The 17,700-nt window shown below is 38.3% G+C and overlaps 1 protein-coding gene across 2 annotated transcripts in view; it reads left to right on the top strand.

Annotated features, from left to right (window-relative positions):
• LOC117299286 (NACHT domain- and WD repeat-containing protein 1-like) overlaps positions 1-17,700 on the top strand; it is a 57,056-nt gene that overhangs the window by 22,727 nt on the left and 16,629 nt on the right. For both annotated transcript variants that reach the window (XM_033782774.1, XM_033782775.1), the window contains exons 6-13: positions 1,302-1,504; positions 3,599-3,759; positions 5,698-5,874; positions 7,697-7,771; positions 11,401-11,556; positions 13,366-13,511; positions 15,530-15,744; positions 16,568-16,800. In XM_033782774.1, coding sequence (XP_033638665.1) covers positions 1,302-1,504; positions 3,599-3,759; positions 5,698-5,874; positions 7,697-7,771; positions 11,401-11,556; positions 13,366-13,511; positions 15,530-15,744; positions 16,568-16,800 — 1,366 coding nt within the window. The remainder of the gene's footprint in view (positions 1-1,301; positions 1,505-3,598; positions 3,760-5,697; positions 5,875-7,696; positions 7,772-11,400; positions 11,557-13,365; positions 13,512-15,529; positions 15,745-16,567; positions 16,801-17,700) is intronic.

The raw sequence follows: 17,700 nt of genomic DNA, 5'->3' as shown, positions 1-17,700 counted from the left end.
AATATCATAGCTATGGAGAGCAGGAATGCATGCTGTATTTGAGTGAGAGTTCGTAATTGCATGAGAATGTGCAGCCACAGGTTTGCTTTGATCATGACAACATCCCCCCCATTAAATAACTATTATACAAATATTGCGTGGCTCAGAGTGGAATGGGAGGAATATAATCGCAAGGTAAAATTTGGACTGTTCCATTTCACGAGGCAAAGCCGAGTGAAATGGAACAGTCCAAATTTTACAGAGCGATTCCTTCCATCCCACAAATTAAAGCCACTCAATATTTGTTTGATATAACTGTCATTTGATGTATTTTGAAAGTATAACATTATGAAAAATCTGTTTGTTTGACAACCAAAAATCATATAGCGCCGCGTAGCGGCAACAATGCACAAATCTGATCACAACCTTTTGCACAGGTGCTCCTTTGTTTTAGCAGCGGCGCGGCGGCGATGTACTGCTCAAAAACATTGGGAACAAGGATGATCCTAACTGTTGAATGGGAAATGCTATTCCCCATGGGCGAATAGGTCTTTTTGATCGCCGGTGCGGATGGGAGTAATAGTGAATGTCACGTGAAGTAAGTTCCACCAATCAAATGACAAGGATCTGTATGTCAGTTATATAAAGTACAAATAGGACTATCAGGCTGGAAATCTTTTTTTCCACCTGTAGTCATAAATAATAATACTGGGTTCGTATATCGCGCTTTATCCACTCCCGATGGGTGTATCAAAGCTTCAGGTTTTTTTTTCAAGGTATGCAGAGCTATTTTTTTTTTTAAGTAGGACCTTTTAGTACAAATAGGCCTATCAGGCTGGAAATCTTTTTTTTCCACCTGTAGTCATAAATAATAATACTGGGTTCGTATATCGCGCTTTATCCACTCCCGATGGGTGTATCAAAGCGTTAAGTTTTTTTTTTAAGGTATGCAGAGCTATTTCTTTTTTTAAGTAGGACGTTTTTATTATTATAATAATAGTAATAACAGAAATGATATTTTTACCGCACATTTTTTCCATACTTTAAAAATGATCAAAAGCGCCTTACAATAGAACGATGAGCTAAACAATGACAAATTTGACCCAGTAATAAAAAGGTTAGCAAAGTAAAAACAAGCAATTAGATTAAACATAATTCTAAAAATCCACCCTTTTCTTTGACGTGGTACTAGTACACTGTACCGTGTAATTGTCGACAAGGTGCTGTGGCGCAATATGCAGCCGATCAAAACAGGAACACTTTACAATAAATGCACTGAAACAAGTTAAGGGCTAACCGTGGCATGGAATATTTCTTTTCAGATTTTGAAGCTGAGAGGACTGCTCTGGTTTCTAAAGTCTACCCTCGACTCAAGAGCTACTGTAAGGAACGCGGGTATGAGTTCCAGGTCTGCGATCCGCACTGGGGAATTAAAGAATTCAGTAACGACAGCCACACTTACGCTCAACATTGTTTATCAGAACTTGAAGAGTGCCAAAGGGTCTCCAAGGGGCCCAATTTTGTGGTAAGAAGGACTTTGTGTGAGCCCTGCAGTAAGCTTGGGCGATATCACGATATTATCGAATATCGCGATATTAATTTGGAAATGATTTCGATATCGGATGGATTTGGTTTTAATCGAAATATCGATATATTGCACCCCATGGGTTTGGAGTAAAACCAGAAGAATAGGTCATTAGAACACCTCTCTTATGCTATGACTGTCTCTTCTACAACTTTCACTTGGAGTTTGAAGACTGATGATGTCAAATTTAATTAATCGCGATTATATAGAATATCGCGATTTATTGTCGGCGATATATCGCCCAAGCTTACCCTGCAGCCGATTTCACGAACTGCTAGGATTACTCCTATTTCGAGTTAGGATTAAAGGAACACATTGCCTTGGATCGGTCGAGTTGGTCTTTTAAAAGCGTTTATAACATTTTGTCATAAAATGCAATGATTAGAAAGATGTTTTGAAAGTAGAATACAATGATCCACAAACATTTGCCTCGAAATTGCGTGGTTTTCCTTTTACTTTGCGAACTAACACGGTCAGCCAATTATGGGAGTCAAAATGGCCGACCGTGTATGTCGACGAGGTAAAAGGAAAACCACGCAATGGACCCTTCCCATGAAATATGCTAATTACATTCACGCATGCGTACAGACCCTGTTGGTTGGCAAACGCCATAGAGTTGTGCACTAAGCAGACGCGCAATCGTGTCTGCGTCACGCATCCATTAGCCGTGTACAAAACAGCGCGATGTTCCCTAATTTTGCCAACCAAAATGTTAGTGCGCTTGGCTATGTGCAATTTACATATTTCATGGGAAGGGTCTATTTTGAGTGATACTTGTGTGGATCATTATATTCTACTGTTAAAATATCTTTCTAATCACATGCAATTTATAACAAACGGTTACGAACGCTTTTCAAAGACCAACTCGACTGGTCCCAGGCAACGTGTTCCTTTAATCTTAAGGTCTGCATGCTACAGTGCAGGGTTGGAACTCGTCCTAAGTCCTAAGATTAATTTTTAAGTTAGGAAGAGTTTGGTGAAATCGACGGCTGTTCACACTACTTAAGGACTTAGTAGCGACTGTCCTTTTGCACAGTATGGTCGCATTACCCTGGTCTGCCCTGGCAACCGCAGATAATAGCCACCCCTGCTCCAAGTCGGGGTAGTTAAGCTGTAATATCTTGGGATATTCTTTGAACATGCAGCCGGGACCTTATGAAATAGGGACTTGGATGGGGAAAGCGTAAAAGTGCGCCGGAGTAACTGTGGGGTTAAAAAAGTCAAGGGGCCTCCCCAGGGCTCTACTCGATGGGGATAAGAAATACAGTGTGAAAAGGTCTGATGGGGGATGATTGTTAAAGGCACTGGACATTATAGGTAATTACTAAAAATAATTGACCCTAAAAACTTACTTGATAACAATCAATGGAGAGCTGTTGATATTATAAAACATTGTGAGAAACGGCTCCCGCTGAAGTAACGTAGTTTTAAAGGAAAGAAGCAATTTTCCACTTAAATATTTGAATTTGATTTTGAGACCTCAGAATTAGATTTTGAGGTCCTGAAATCAAGCATCTGAAAGCACACCACTTCGTGTGACCAGGTTTTGTTTTCTTCCATTAATATCTGGCTAAACCAAGTGAGAATACTCGGGTGTCCTGTGTGTCTTTAAAGGATTTGGTACCTTTTCAAAATGTCCAATAGATTTACATTAAACTTACAGGGTTTGAAGATAATGATAGTGGAAAGCTTCCCTTCAAATATTACTTACTGAGGTGCTGTAGTTTTTGAGAAATGAGTAAAACAGTGTCATGAAAATATGTTTGTAAATTATTAAAATAATTTTCGTGTCATGAGACAAAAATTATTTTCATGACATTGTTTTACTCATTTCCCCAAAAACTACAGCACCTCAGCACGTAATATTTTACAGGAAGCTTTATACTATCATTATCTTCAAACTGTGTAAGTTTAGTGTAAATCTGTGGACATTGTGTTTTTTGTCCTACAAAAGTTACATAGACCCTTTAAAGAAAAATAACAGTTTATTCCATTTTGTTTAATATTTGAAACACATTCTTTTCTTTGATGCAGTCAATTTTAGGTCAGAAGTGTGGATTTGAGCCTGTGCCTGCCAGTATTTCCGTGGATGATTTCGAAGGTCTGATCACGGGGCTGCAGAATGCTAAGGAACTCAGTCTTGCAACCAGGAGAACGTCAAGGGTTTCCTCAGTGTCCGAGGCTAGTCCAAATGGGTGAGTCATTTCATGACAGTTCAGATATGTTGGATGTTAAGGTGGCACGGTTGGCTTGTGCGTAAAGCGCTCGCCTCTCACCAAGGTGACCCCGGTTCGATTCCCGCCCAGGGACATATGGAGTTGAGTTGTGCGTTGGTTCTCTGCTGTGCCACGAGGGTTTTCCTCCGTCGGGAAAAATCAAACACTTTCGATCTTGGCTTCTGTGCTCCGTGGTCATAATGGGCTGATGTGGCTTAAAGCCATTGGACACTTTCGGTAAACAGTATTGTCCAAAGGCCCACACTTCGTGTATCACAATTTATATATAAAATAACAAACCTGTGAAAATTTAGGCTCAATCGGTCATCAGAGTCGGGAGAAAATAACGGGAAACCCACCCTCGTTTACGCACGTTTCGCCGTGTCATGACATGTGTTTTAAATAAATCCGTAATTCTCGCTATCGAGAATTGATATTGTTTTAATGTTTTCTCAAAAAGTAAAGCATTTCATTGAATAATATTTCAAGAGAAGTCTTTCACCATTACCTTCTGTAAACCATGTAAATTATTTCTTAATTTGTGGACTTTAATTTTTTTTTCTGTACCGAAAGTGTATAATGGCTTTAAAGGCACTGGACACTGTTGGTAATTACTCAAAATAGTTGTTAGCATAAAAACTTACTTGGTAAGCTGTTGATAGTATAATAACTGTGAGAAACGACTCCCTCTGAAGTAACGTAGCTTTCGAGAAAGAAGTAATTTTCCCCTAAAATATTTGAATTTGATGTTGAGATCTCAGAATTAGATTTGGAGGTCTTGCAACTTCGACGACCAATCAAGCTCAAATTTTCACAGGTTTGTTATTTTGGGCATATATGTTGATACACCAAGTGAGAAGACTGGTCTTTGACAACTACCAATAGTGTCCGGTGCCTTTAAAGACAATGGACACTATTGGTAATTGTCTTGATTTCTTGTTAAGTGAATTATCGGCAAATCGCGGTTTTGATGAAGTATCTTGATGTCTTCCCTAATTGAGACATCTTGCAACCAAGAAGGGCTGTTTAAAAAAATATAAAGTCCCAGAAACAACCGCAAGATTCCACAATTGATCCGGAAGTACCAGGGTTTCTTTGAAAAAAAAAACATCAAAAGACTCTAGCTATTTACCTAGTGTCATTTACCTCCTTGAGCCTTGTGCGCCGCCTTGCCGCCGAACTGCAGACCACAATGGGATCATATTACACAAACCACTGGCGGTTTTTACTTCCAGGACGAACGTAGGTAATTATCTGCACACATTCGTCCTGGAAAAAAAACACCACACACCAGGGTCGACCCAGGGAAGCTAAACGAACGCACCCAAAGAGAAGGGGTTTGCGGTACTCTGACAAGGTATTATAGAAATTGGTCTTACATGTATAATTCATCAACTTTAAAATAAAAATCTCTCTTGAAATATTAATAATAAATAATAATAAATAAAAATGACGTCTTCCATAGCGCCGGTATCCACAAAAAGTGCTCATGGCGCTTGCTCCAATAAAAATATTCCCCCTTGGTTGTTCTACAGCAGTGCAAAAAACAAATTCCAATGTCTAGTGAGTGTTACTGAAATGTCTTTGAAAAAGATGGGTCTTCAGGGTTGATTTGAATGTTTCTATTGTCTGGATGGCTCTGATAGAATGTGGTAGACTGTTCCACACCTTCCCAATAATAATAATTATAGTGCGTTCTTATGTAGCGCGCATATCCGTCACTTAGTGACACTCAAGGCGCTTTACCATTGAGTATTTCCTGCAAGGTGTTTGGGACTACATTCAGAGTACGAGACCTACTTTTTTTACGTGGCACTTTGAAACGCCCAAACATGTAGATAAAGCACAATTTAAGAAACTAGATCATAATTTTAGTATTATATTTTGTGGAATATTTTTTTTATTTTATTATAACAGTGAGTACATTGAGACTCGAGAGAGAAGGGGTAGCATTCTACCGACACTGGATGAAAAGAGAACTTCCAGCAACGATCCCCCGAAGTCCACCCTCGCTTCTACCCTGGAGGATGGAGAGCAACCTCAACTGCAGTCCCGTACCAAAAAAATATCTGATCATCGAAAGCCACAAATTGCGTAAGTTATTTACACAGTCTATTTTGCTTGTCATGGCCTAGCGGTCAAGAGCATTGTAGGATGATCTCACTTTGAAGACAAATTGTGAACAATTCAAATGAAATAATTTAAATGTGGCACAGTGTTTCCAGCGTTCTCTATTGGTAATTGTCAAAGACCCGTCTTTCCACTTGGTCAATCTCAACATATGCATAAAACAACGAACCTGTGAAAATGTGAGCTCAATTGGTCAGTGAAGTTGCGAGATAGTAATGAAAGAAAAAAACACCCTTGTCACACAAAGTTGTGTGCTTTTAGATGCTTGATTTTGAGACCTCAAATTCTAAATCTGAGGTCTCAAAATCAAATTCATGGAAAATTTACTTCTTTCTCGAAAACTACTCCACTTCAGAGGGAGCCGTTTCTTACGATGTTTTATACTGCCAACCTCTCCCCATTACTTGTTACCAATTAAGGTTTTATGCTAATAACTATTTTGAGTAATTACCAATAGTGTCCACTGCCTATAAGTCAGAACAATTTTTGTGTATTACCGGTAATTGATGGAAATTTTTATTTATTTTTTTTCTGCAATGTCCTGGGGTCGATTTCACAAAGAGTTTGGACTAGTCTTATCTCGAGTTAGGACCAGTTACTCGTCCTAACTTAGGACTATCCATGCAATTTGTATATATCCTAGCTTTGTGAAATCGACCCCTGGAGTCCCAATGCAGTTAAACTCAGCAGTTTGACCTTCAACGCCTTGCATTGACACAACTAATTCAACTCTGTCATATATACTTAATGCTTGTCAAGTACAGTGATTGTTTGATGTATTAAAAATATGCTTTTTTTAACATTTCATACTAAATACATGTATTGCATGTGCGTGTTGTACATCAAGTTGCAACTTTAATCTTCATTAAGTAACTGCTAAGCACGCAGCTGAACACCTTTGGTAATTGTCAAAGACCAGTATTCTTTTCATTTGGTGTTTCCCAACAAATGCACAAAGTAACAAATCTGTGAAAATGTTTAGTCTATCGGTCAATGAAGATGCAATGGAGAATGATAGAAGATTCATAAGCACACTTTTGGCACAGGTGCCTGAGAAATGCTTCAGGTCTTTCTCAGATTCAACAATTTTAGTGAGAACTTCTCTCTTCCTCAAAAACTCCATGTACATTTCTTCAGAGAGTGTGGTTTAAAGCTACAATTCTTCAGAGGGTGTCGTTTAAAACTATGCTTCTTCAGAGGGTGTCGATCGTTTCTCGCATTGTTTTACACTATTAAAGCTCTCTGCTGCTCGTTAGGCCTACCAAGGTAGTCATCCTGCTAATATTTTGAGACCAAAGGAACGTGTCCAGTGCCTTTAAAGGCAGTGGGCACTGTTGGTAATTACTCAAAATAATTAGTAGCATAAAACCTTACTTGGTGACAAGTATTGGGGAGAGGTTGATAGCATAAACATTGTGAGAAACAGCTCCGTAGTAATGTAGTTTTCAAGAAAGAAGTAATTTTCACAAATTTGATTTTGAGACCTCAGATTTAGAACTTGAGGTCTCTAAATCAAGCATCGAAGAGCCCACAACTTTGTGTGAAAAGGTTGTTTTTTCTTCCATTATTTTTCTGTAACTTCGACGACCAATTGCGCTCAACTTTTCACAGGTTTGTCATTTTGTGCATATAATATGTTGAGATACACCAAGAGAGAAGACTGGTCTTTGACAATTACCAATAGTGTTGACTGCCTTTAACTCGCAGAAGTTTAATATATTATTACTAATATTAACATACATGTGTGTCTTTTTTTGACTGCTGCTTGCTGGAAAATGTTTTTCAGTTCATCAACTTACTTCAAAGAGAGAGGGGTCCTGGTTGTAAATGCGATTAGAGCTACTGACCAGGTTAAGAGACGGTAAATGATGATTTTGATCTGGTTTATGCCTTTTACTATCTTTAATCCAAGTAGATTAAACCATGGTTGAAAGTGACTGGTGATATTTTTCATTAATTTGGGGTTGAACTAAGAGAAAAAGACAAAAGTTTTTTTTTTTTAATCCAGCTTTTTACTTACTTAGATAACATGGTACAATGATGTTTATTAAAGCCATTGGACCCTTTCGGTAAACAGTATTGTCCAAGGCCCACACTTTGTGTATCACAACTTCTATATCAAATAACAAACCTGTGAAAATTTGGGCTTAATCGGTCATCGGAGTCGGGAGAAAATAACGGGAAAACCCACCCTTGTATCCGCACGTTTCGCCGTGTCATGACATGCGTTTAAAATAAATCCGTAATTCTCGTTAACGAGAATTGATATTGTTTTACTGTTTTCTCAAAAAGTAAAGCATTTCATGGACTAATATTTCAAGAGAAGTATTTCACCACTACCTGCTGTAAACCCTGTAAGTTATTTGTAAATCTGTGAACTTTTTTTTCTGTACCGAAAGGGTCAAATGGCTTTACGGGATGATAATCATTCTTTATCACTTCCAAACTGGTTTTCAGTCGTCGGTAGGCCTAATGCCTGTTTTGGACAAGGTCGAAACATCCTCTTTTTCTTGTACAGTCGAATACCTTTGGTATTGAATGTACATGTTATTTTTTCGGGAGGTGTTGGGTTTAAACTAATACCTTAAAGCATATTATTAATATCATTCATACCAAGTTTCTTAATTATGCAAATTATATTCATGGTTGTTGTTTTTCATTCATTGTACTCTCACCTAATTTACTATTGTCTCCGCCCATCTCATTTGCATGCTTACCATTACGTACTGTAGCTGGCCTACAACCCTACTGATATTTATGTGAGTAATATGTTTGTTGAGAATTTCAGGTTTCAGGTTTCAGGTTTATTTCCATACCATTTGTAAGGGGCAAATAATTATAGAACTTAACAACAGTATGTGGAGGTCGCAGACAGGAAGCCTATAGGCTTGTACAGGGTCTGGCCTCTTCAAAAAGAATACATATAAATAATAAGTTACAATCATGAGTTTGAAAATAGATAAATAGGCAATGTTCGATATGTGGTTTATTAATTGAATAATTTAGTTTAATAATTATTCATAACCTGACAATTTATGAAATACAACTTAAGAGAAAAATAACCATCTATAACTTAACAATTTTAGTAATACTGAGTCACATGGCAATTTAAGTAAAAGTTCATAACGCTCCTCGTTATCGTTAATTATGTCAAAGGTCAAAGTAATAGACTGTCAACCTTGGGTGCAACAAACTTAAAGTTGCTATGTCAGATTTTTGGCCGATTTTACCCCAAAAATTTTGATTTAAAATTCAATGGGTATTTTGATTGGGGTCGAGAAAGTTACAAGCTTTCATTTGAGCCATTGCTCAAAAAAGTCCGCCAATTATTAGTTTTAGCAGTGAAATAAAGTGCTAAAAATTTGTTTTTGTCGGGATCCCGACAATATATCACGTGACCAATTCTTATGTGTTTTATAAGATAGCAATATAAACCACAAGGGAAACTGACTGGGTAAATTTGTAAGAAACGTTTCAAATTTTTGTCATGGTTCCTGATCATTAAAAGTAAAAGTTAAACTTTTTTTTTGTTAGAGCGGGTGATACTCTTTGAAATTTCATTCACTCAAACAAATTTCTTTTTTAATGTTTTAGGCAAAAAATCTGACATATGCATCTTTAAGGCCGTATCCAAATTGGCATTTACAGCTACGGCTACGGCTGTTGCTAAGGGTGTTACTAAGGAAGACCTATACTTCAATGCATGGTGATGCGGATATCTAGCCATAGCCGCAGATGTAGCCGCCAAGTTGGAGGCTATATACAGCTACTATGGCCGGATATGGCTGTTGCTAAAGGAACATTACAGATATGGTTTTGTTAGCAAAACAGTTGATGGCAGTGTTAAAGCACTTTTATCCACCTGGTCGTTGCCTTTGTGCCCTTGAATTGCTCCAAGAGAATTTTAGAATTTCTTCCTAGGGTGCCCTTTACCAAGGAGAGAATGCCTGTGTGCCCTGTGCCCTTGCCCTCAAAAACAAAGCATACAGACCTGCGCGACCTTGTTAAACCTTTATTAGGTGCTACATGAATTGGGTGATAAATCATGAAAATGGCTAATTTTCTTTGTTCAAGCGCCTTTGTAACTGTATTGGCGGATACTTTATGATAAAGTGTGATTATGAACCCAGTATTATATTCAACCACTGTGATAGCAAACCTTTAACGGAACTTGTCATTTAAAGACACTGGACACTTTTGGTAATTGTCAAAGACCCGTCTTCTTACTTGGTGTATCTCAACATATGCATAACATAACACACCTTTGGAAATTTTGAGCTTGATAGGTCGTCGGAGTTGCGAGGTAACTATGAAAGAAAGAAAAAACCTTGTCACACGATGTTGTGTGCTTTCAGATGCTTGATTTCGAGACCTCAAATTCTAAACTTGAGGTCTTAAAATCAAATTCGTGGAAAATTACTTCTTTCTCGAAAACTACACCAGTTCAGGGGGAGCTGTTTCTCACAGTGTTTTATACCATCAACCTCTCCCCATTACTCATTACCAAGTGAGGTTTTATGCTGATAATTATTTTGAGTATTTACCAATAGTGTCCACCACTGCCTTTAACATTGTGTTGTCTTTCAGTTTGCACAGGTACATGATGTTGTTTTCCTGCACCCATAATGTTAATACACATTTTATGATCCACAGATCATTTTGTTTTTTAGCACAGTGTTTACCTCCACTAACATTCACAACTTTTTGTAGTAGTGTCATAAAGGTGCTACAACCTGGTGAGAAATAATATCTAAAGTCTTGTATAGCGCACGTATCTACCAAACAAGGTACTCACACCGCTGAGTATACCGAAACTTTCAGAAAGATATGTTATTGCGATGATGGATTCTGAAACCCAATTATGTAGCACTTATAAGGGTTTACAAGGTGCTTGTAAGAAAGTGCTTGCTAAAGAAAGTGTCATCTTAGCCACAATCAATAATTGTTAAATTTCTTAAATATCTTTTCATAATAGTTTAATTCTAATTTCTCTTGAATTGGACTGAACATTATTTCATAATTTTATTACTCAAAATGTTATGGTTCTGGCATTATTTTAACAAAAATTTGCAGTGTGGGAGAAAAAAAAAATCTACATTTTACAATTCTCTGGACTTTGTTTAGGAAACAAAAAAAGAGTTGGTTAGTTTCAGTGTTCGGGCTTTAAACTTTATCTTCTTAGTCCTTATTATTATTTTGTTTATACATTGAGTTTAAAACTTGCACTTTCCTGGTTAGTCTTCACCAATCTTTTAGTTGAATTCGTTTCAGTAGAAGTACCACTCCAACCCCCCTAAATGAAAAAGTGGTATGACTCATGTCTGGTGTGTTCCTAACACTATAGAGAAGATTCCATTAAAGGTGGAGGGGTGTTTGCTGTCGGCGGTGCCAATCTTGTAGTTGAATCAATTTCATAGCAACCACCACCCTCATCCCCTCCCTAAATGAATGTAGTATGACCCTTTTGTGATTGTGTTCTTAACAATGCAGAGAAGATTCCATTGAAGGTGGAGGGGTGTACGATGTCGACAGTGAGCAAGAAAAGCAGACCGAGAAGGAATACGATGCGGAGATTACCCTGTTGAGGAACTGGTTTCAACTGGATGAAAATAGTCTGGCTCCTTGCTACAGACTCCAGAATATCAGGTAAGTCAAGATCATGCTCCTCTCAAGTTTGTACGTGAAACCAGACTTCTTTTACTCATACACTTTCGCTTAGAGCCAGCCAACCAGCCACTGAAAACAGCTTTATTACACACACTGCACCTCTTTGAATTTTTTTTCCTGGTGCATTTTCCCCTCAATCCTAAAATCTAGACTGTTTTAGAAGAATATAAATTCCTACCTTCAGCTTCAACTCCTTGCCTGCATGCAAGTTTCTCTCATTTCTACACTCCAGACAGTTTTAAGACGAATATTACTTCAAGATGGTCATGAAATAAATGACTGTTCCCTCTACCTTAAAGCTTTGGACACTATTGGTAATTGCTAAAGACCAGTCTTCCCACTTGCTGTCTCAACATTATGCATAAAATAACGAAGCTGCTAAATTGGTTGTCAAAGTTGCGAGATAACTATGAAAAAAACTAAAAAAACCTTGTCAACGAAGTTGTGTGCTTTCAGATGCTGGATTTCGAGACTTAATTAATAATTATGAGGTCTCAAAATCAAATTTGTGGAAAATAAATTCTTTCTCGAAATCTACGTCACTTCAGAGGGAACCATTTCTCACAATGTTTTATACTATCGACCTCTCCCCATTACTTGTTACCAAGTGAGGTTTTATGATAATAATTATTTTGAGTAATTACCAATAGTGTCCACTGCCTTTAAGCAGAATATGGTTACCAGCCAAACTTTTTTGTCACAAGTACAATTTGTGACTGGTATCCTGCTCATTTCTGCTTAGCCTTTAATAACGCCTCTGTAATTGCTTAGCTCCCTTGAGAGTATACAGCCATGAGCTGCCGTATGGCGCCAGTGGTTTTTTTTGTACACATTATCAACCTCTACCCTCACAGGTACCCATATATAAACCGTGGGTAAAGAGAAGCAATTATAGTAAAGTATCTTGCTCAAGGACGCAAGTGTCATGACCGGGATTCGAACCCACACTCAGATGACTTAACCATCAGAACTTGAATTTTATGCTCTCAGCCATGACATCCTACTGGACAGTTATTGTTTTTTTTCTTACAAATTTTCTTGGTGGTTTCTGTTTTCTCTTTTTGTTTTCTGCATTGTGTTTTCGCTTAAATTTGTACTTGAGGTATTACTTTTAGTGGCGTTTATCCTTGGGCAAACCAGCATGAAATATAATTTTGGAAACAGAGCTCAAGCACACGGAAACGGATAAGTTTTACAGAGTTTCTTACTTATGGGAATCATTGTCTGGTGAAGAGGTTTTTCAACTAGTGGTTTAATCCCAACGAGGCCTGGTTCTTGATAATTTTACCGAGACAAATTCGAGGTAAATTATCAAGACCCAGGCCTCGGCGGGTTTAAACCACTAGTTAAAAACCGATTCAACACACTTTGATTCCCATTCATAAATACCTTTTGGTTAAAAGGCGTAATAAAGTAAGAAACTCTGTAAAACTTATCCGTTTCCGAGTGCTTGAGCTCTGTTTCCACCTCCATGGTATGTTCAGTATGTACATGTAAGATGTCTATACGTGTGTGTCTTCCGGTTCCATTCGTGCGCATGCGCGTATAGTCTTGGTGCATATTCGCAGGGTTTCCGTTCACACACAGCTCGGCCAACTCACCAACAGCGCCTGCATCGCCCGTAACAAGAAACGTCTTGCATCAAGACTAGCGTGTTATAAACACTGGTCATTATCAACGGTTTAAACACCCCACGTGACGCGCTCTCCACCAATAGGAATAGCGAAACTGTTTGAGGTATTTATGAATACAAATAAGATATTAATAATTCCTGCTCTCGTTCCACAGCTCCGTGTTCAAGGATGTACTGAGCAATGATAAACAGAAGAAGCAACGAGCAAGAAACCAGTGGTTCTTTGTACAGATCCGTCTCCTTAAGATCATGCATCGTTACATGAAGGAGGAGGACCAGAGAAGAGATTATTGCATGTCTGGTGAGTAGTGGGCCCAAAACTCAAAACAAAATTGTTATTAAACATGTTAAAAGTTTGGTGTATCAGCTCAAATTATTGTGGAGTGTAAGTTAAGTTTGTGCCTGGTTAATAGTGAGCGCAAGTTTAATTTTTTCTTGAGAAGTTACGGTTTATTGTTCCAAATTATTTGGGAGTGTCAGATATTATCAGGTGAGTAATGGGCGCAAGCTCAACAACAAATTTGGAAAATGTTATTTCTTTCCTCAAATTATTTTAAAGTGCCTGATAAGTAAAGTAGTGGGCACAAGGCTCAAGTCAAAATTTAGAAAAGTACATGGTGTATAGACGATGTGACCTATGTTTACATTAAAACCGCCCTCTGTTGACAAAACACTATGTGGGTCATTCCATGTCAGACCAACGCACTTTTTTACCTCATGTCTTCCGATTTTGATCAAAATTGCTGTGCTTGTAGGTCCTAATGAGCAATGAATGCACACCAACTGTTTCTTAGTGGATTCTGATAGTGGAAGACATGCTCTATCAAGAGATTTTTATTTCATTGATTTTTGGAATGATACATTATTTCAAAAACTGGATCAAAGGTCACGATAGCATATTAAAGATAACAGTGACCTACATTTCAGAAAATTTATTTTTGACAAAAGAACTGATTTGAGCATGCAATTCTCATCATTTTGATACCAAATTTGCATATGTGATGACAATTGACATGGTTGTTTCATATTTTTACCAAAAAGGTGGTATTTTACCCTAAAAATGTCAGATTTTAGTGGTTTCTGCCCTGACCACATGGTAAGTCCGATCGGGCTAAAAATTGCTGTGCATTCATTGCTCATAAGGACCTACAATCACAGCAATTTTTATCAAAATCGGAAGACATGAGGTAAAAAAGTGCGTTGGTCTGACATGGAATGACCCATTACGTCATGTTTCGCCAGGCACTGAGTTGCGTAGTCATAGTAAGATTACGTACACTTTCTAGCTGGCTGCCAAAACACAAAGGTTTTGCCCGGCGGTATGCGCGCGAATCATGTTATGGTTTCGTGTGACGTCAGAGGTCACATGGTGTATAAATTCATGTACTTTAGCTCAAATTATTTGGGAGCGTCAGTTTAGTGTGTCTTATGGGTGTTGTTATGGAAAAGTACCATTACAGGAAACCTGTGAACTCCCACTTAAAGGCAGTGGACACTATTGGTAATTGTCAAAGACTAGTCTTCACAGATAGTGTACCTCAACATATCCATAAAATAACAAACCTGTGAAACCGAGACCGAGTCAAAAATATTGCCTGTGGTCCGGCTGGCAATAAAAACGGTCACCATTTAAAGGCAGTGGAAACTATTCGTAATAACTGTCAAAGACGAGCATTCACAGTTGGTGTATCTCAACATATGCATAAAATAACAAACCTGTTAATATTTGAGCTCAATCGGTCATCGAACTTGCGAGATAATAATGAAAGAAAAAAAACACCCTTGTCACACGAAGTTGTGTGCGTTTAGATGGTTGATTTCGAGACCTCAAGTTCTAAATCTGAGGTCTCAAAATCAAATTCGTGGAAAATTACATCTTGCTCGAAACTATGACACCTCAGAGGGAGCCGTTTCTTAAAATGTTTTTTACCATCAACCTCTCCCCATTACTCGTTACCAAGTAAAGTTTTATGCTAATACGTAATTATTTTTGTAGTTACCAATAGTGTCCACTGCCTTTAACGTGCTAGCACTCACCAACTAAGCTTTCAAGCCCTATGTTTGTGGTCTCCATATTTTGTCGATATCTTTTTTCGGAGGTGCAAGTGAGAAGCCATTCAATCTATCTCAGCTACATGTAGTTGTGATACACCAAGTGAGAATACTGGTCTTTGACAATTACAAAATGTGTCCAGTGGCTGTATGGCCAACCAAGAACAGACTGGACAAGAGCCTTACAACAGACATTATGTCTAGTGTCTGTACAACAGAGGAAAATTTATCAGCTTATATTTTCTGTCCAAACACTCCATTTAATAGTCACAGAAAAAGAAGTTGAGACTGGCATTCTGGGTTCTCCTCAAGACGTCCACGGTAAAGTTCTCTCCTTCAAGAGATTCATCACAGATCTTCATCTACATCTTCAAGACTACAACGCTAGAGACTACATCAATCTGCATCCAATGAGGCCGGAGGTAGATCTGACATCCTTGGAGAAAATTGACGATCTTAGGGAAGTTCAGATCACAGAAAAGGTAATCAAATTATTTGTTGTGTTTCTAGGCCCAATTTTATAAAGCAGCTTAATATAACATTTTGCTCAGCACAACAAAAATATGCTTACCAGCTAGAATACCATGTAGTAAAAATGTAACTGGTATCCTGCTTAATTTTGCTCAACAGAACAAATTTAAGCACTATGTTTTTGTTTAACCAGCTCTATGGAATTGGGCCCTTGGCCTTAGAGCTGCTTAGCAGAATATTTTGCATAAGAGTTTTTTGCTTAGTAAAAATTAGTTGAATACCAGTCAAAAGTTTTACATGTGCAAAATAGTTGGGCTGGCAACCTTTTTCTGGTACGCATAATTTTGTTGTTTAAAGCAGCTCTTAGGTTCTTAGGCAAGACACTTAAGAGGGTCATATATTGTGGTTTTTGCCAACGTAATGATGTTTAAAAACAGGCGGCAGTTTTCCGGCTATTGCCGGAATTCCGGCTTTTTCAATATTTTTCCGGCGCTCCGTGTTTTATCTGGCCGAAAAAAAAAAAAATCTTTTATTGAAAACGGATATCCGGCGTTCCATATTTCATCTGGCCATAGAAAACATATTTTATTGAAAACAGATTTCCAGCGCTCATTTGGAGCGGTGACCCCCTTTCCGTCGCAGCAAATTTTTCTCAGGCTCCGAAGGAAAGAGTCACTGGCGTCCCTGTTTAAGTTTCAGCTGAGTAGTTGCAAAGAAAACAGCAAAAATCTGTCACAGGATGATCACAAAAATGTTGAATCCATCATTTGTCTAGAGGTGCAGCAGTTACCCACCACATCACTTCAAAATTCTTCTATATGATTTTGCTTACAGTTGAAGTACACAGACATCCACGAGTTCACTACAGAGTGGCATAAAGACGGCATAAACCCATCCAGCAACCGCTCCCACTCACAGTACCTGGATAAATTTGCCAACGAGTTCCACGACTCGTTGAAGGTCATGATAGATAGCGCCACCAGTGTCAACGACAGGTCAAGCATCGTGCCGGAAGAAAATGCCTTCTACTGGTGCGTCGCACCTCATGTTAATTTCGTGCAAAATTGGTAGGTATTATATACACATTATTGACTGGCAATGAGGTTAATAGTACACATCTATTCCCCAAGGGACTTTATTTTGAGTGAGGGACCTACTTTATTCCATGCTATTTCAGCATCAATCTTTTAAAAAAAAAAAAAAAACATTTTTGGTTGGCTTTATTTGAGGAAAAAAAATAAGATTTCCCAAAAGCAGGCATGCAACTCTTCCGCGTTTCAGCGGAATTCCGTGAAAAAAAAAAAAATAAAATAAACAGTGTACAACTACAATCATGTAAAATAAGCCTAGTACATGCTAAAAATGCACCTAAAAGCATAACAAACCTCAACATTTTCTAGGGTACCAATGTGGGTATCATGTCCCGTGGCAGTTCGGCTGCCTCGCTCCGCACTTGCGTTGTGCCTTTGAAAACTGTCCTCTCTTTTTTTCAACGGGCATTTGCATGCCTGCAAAAGACACATTCCTTATCTGCTGGCAATTCACACCTGTTATATTCATGTAAGTGCTTTACAAAACAGTGGACCTTATTGGATCATGCACAAACCAGTAAGGTTGCTGAATGCCACATGTAGATTAACTGCACATCTGTGAAGTATAATGACCCAAGCCTCTCCATGGACTAGCCCCTACCTACATATATAGAGCATGCTTCACCCCCGTAGTGTCAGGCCGGGTCTGAGGTCATCGAGCAGCATGCTCTATGTTCCTCTGACCCGTTTATCCAGTTATGGGGACGGGGCATTCAGTAACATTTCACCCCGCCTCTGGAACTCTCTGCCTCAACATCTCAAGGACACACATGACATCTCACGAGTCCAACATTCTCTCAAGACCCATTTCTTCAGATTAGCCTATAAAGATATCGTGTAAAATTTTCTTCTTGTTCTTAAAGTGCGCTTTAAAAA

This window comes from Asterias rubens, chromosome 14, assembly GCF_902459465.1.
Source record: "Asterias rubens chromosome 14, eAstRub1.3, whole genome shotgun sequence".
Classification (NCBI taxonomy): domain Eukaryota; kingdom Metazoa; phylum Echinodermata; class Asteroidea; order Forcipulatida; family Asteriidae; genus Asterias; species Asterias rubens.
Note: the sequence above shows the minus strand (reverse complement) of the source record. Positions and strands in the feature narration are given on the sequence as shown.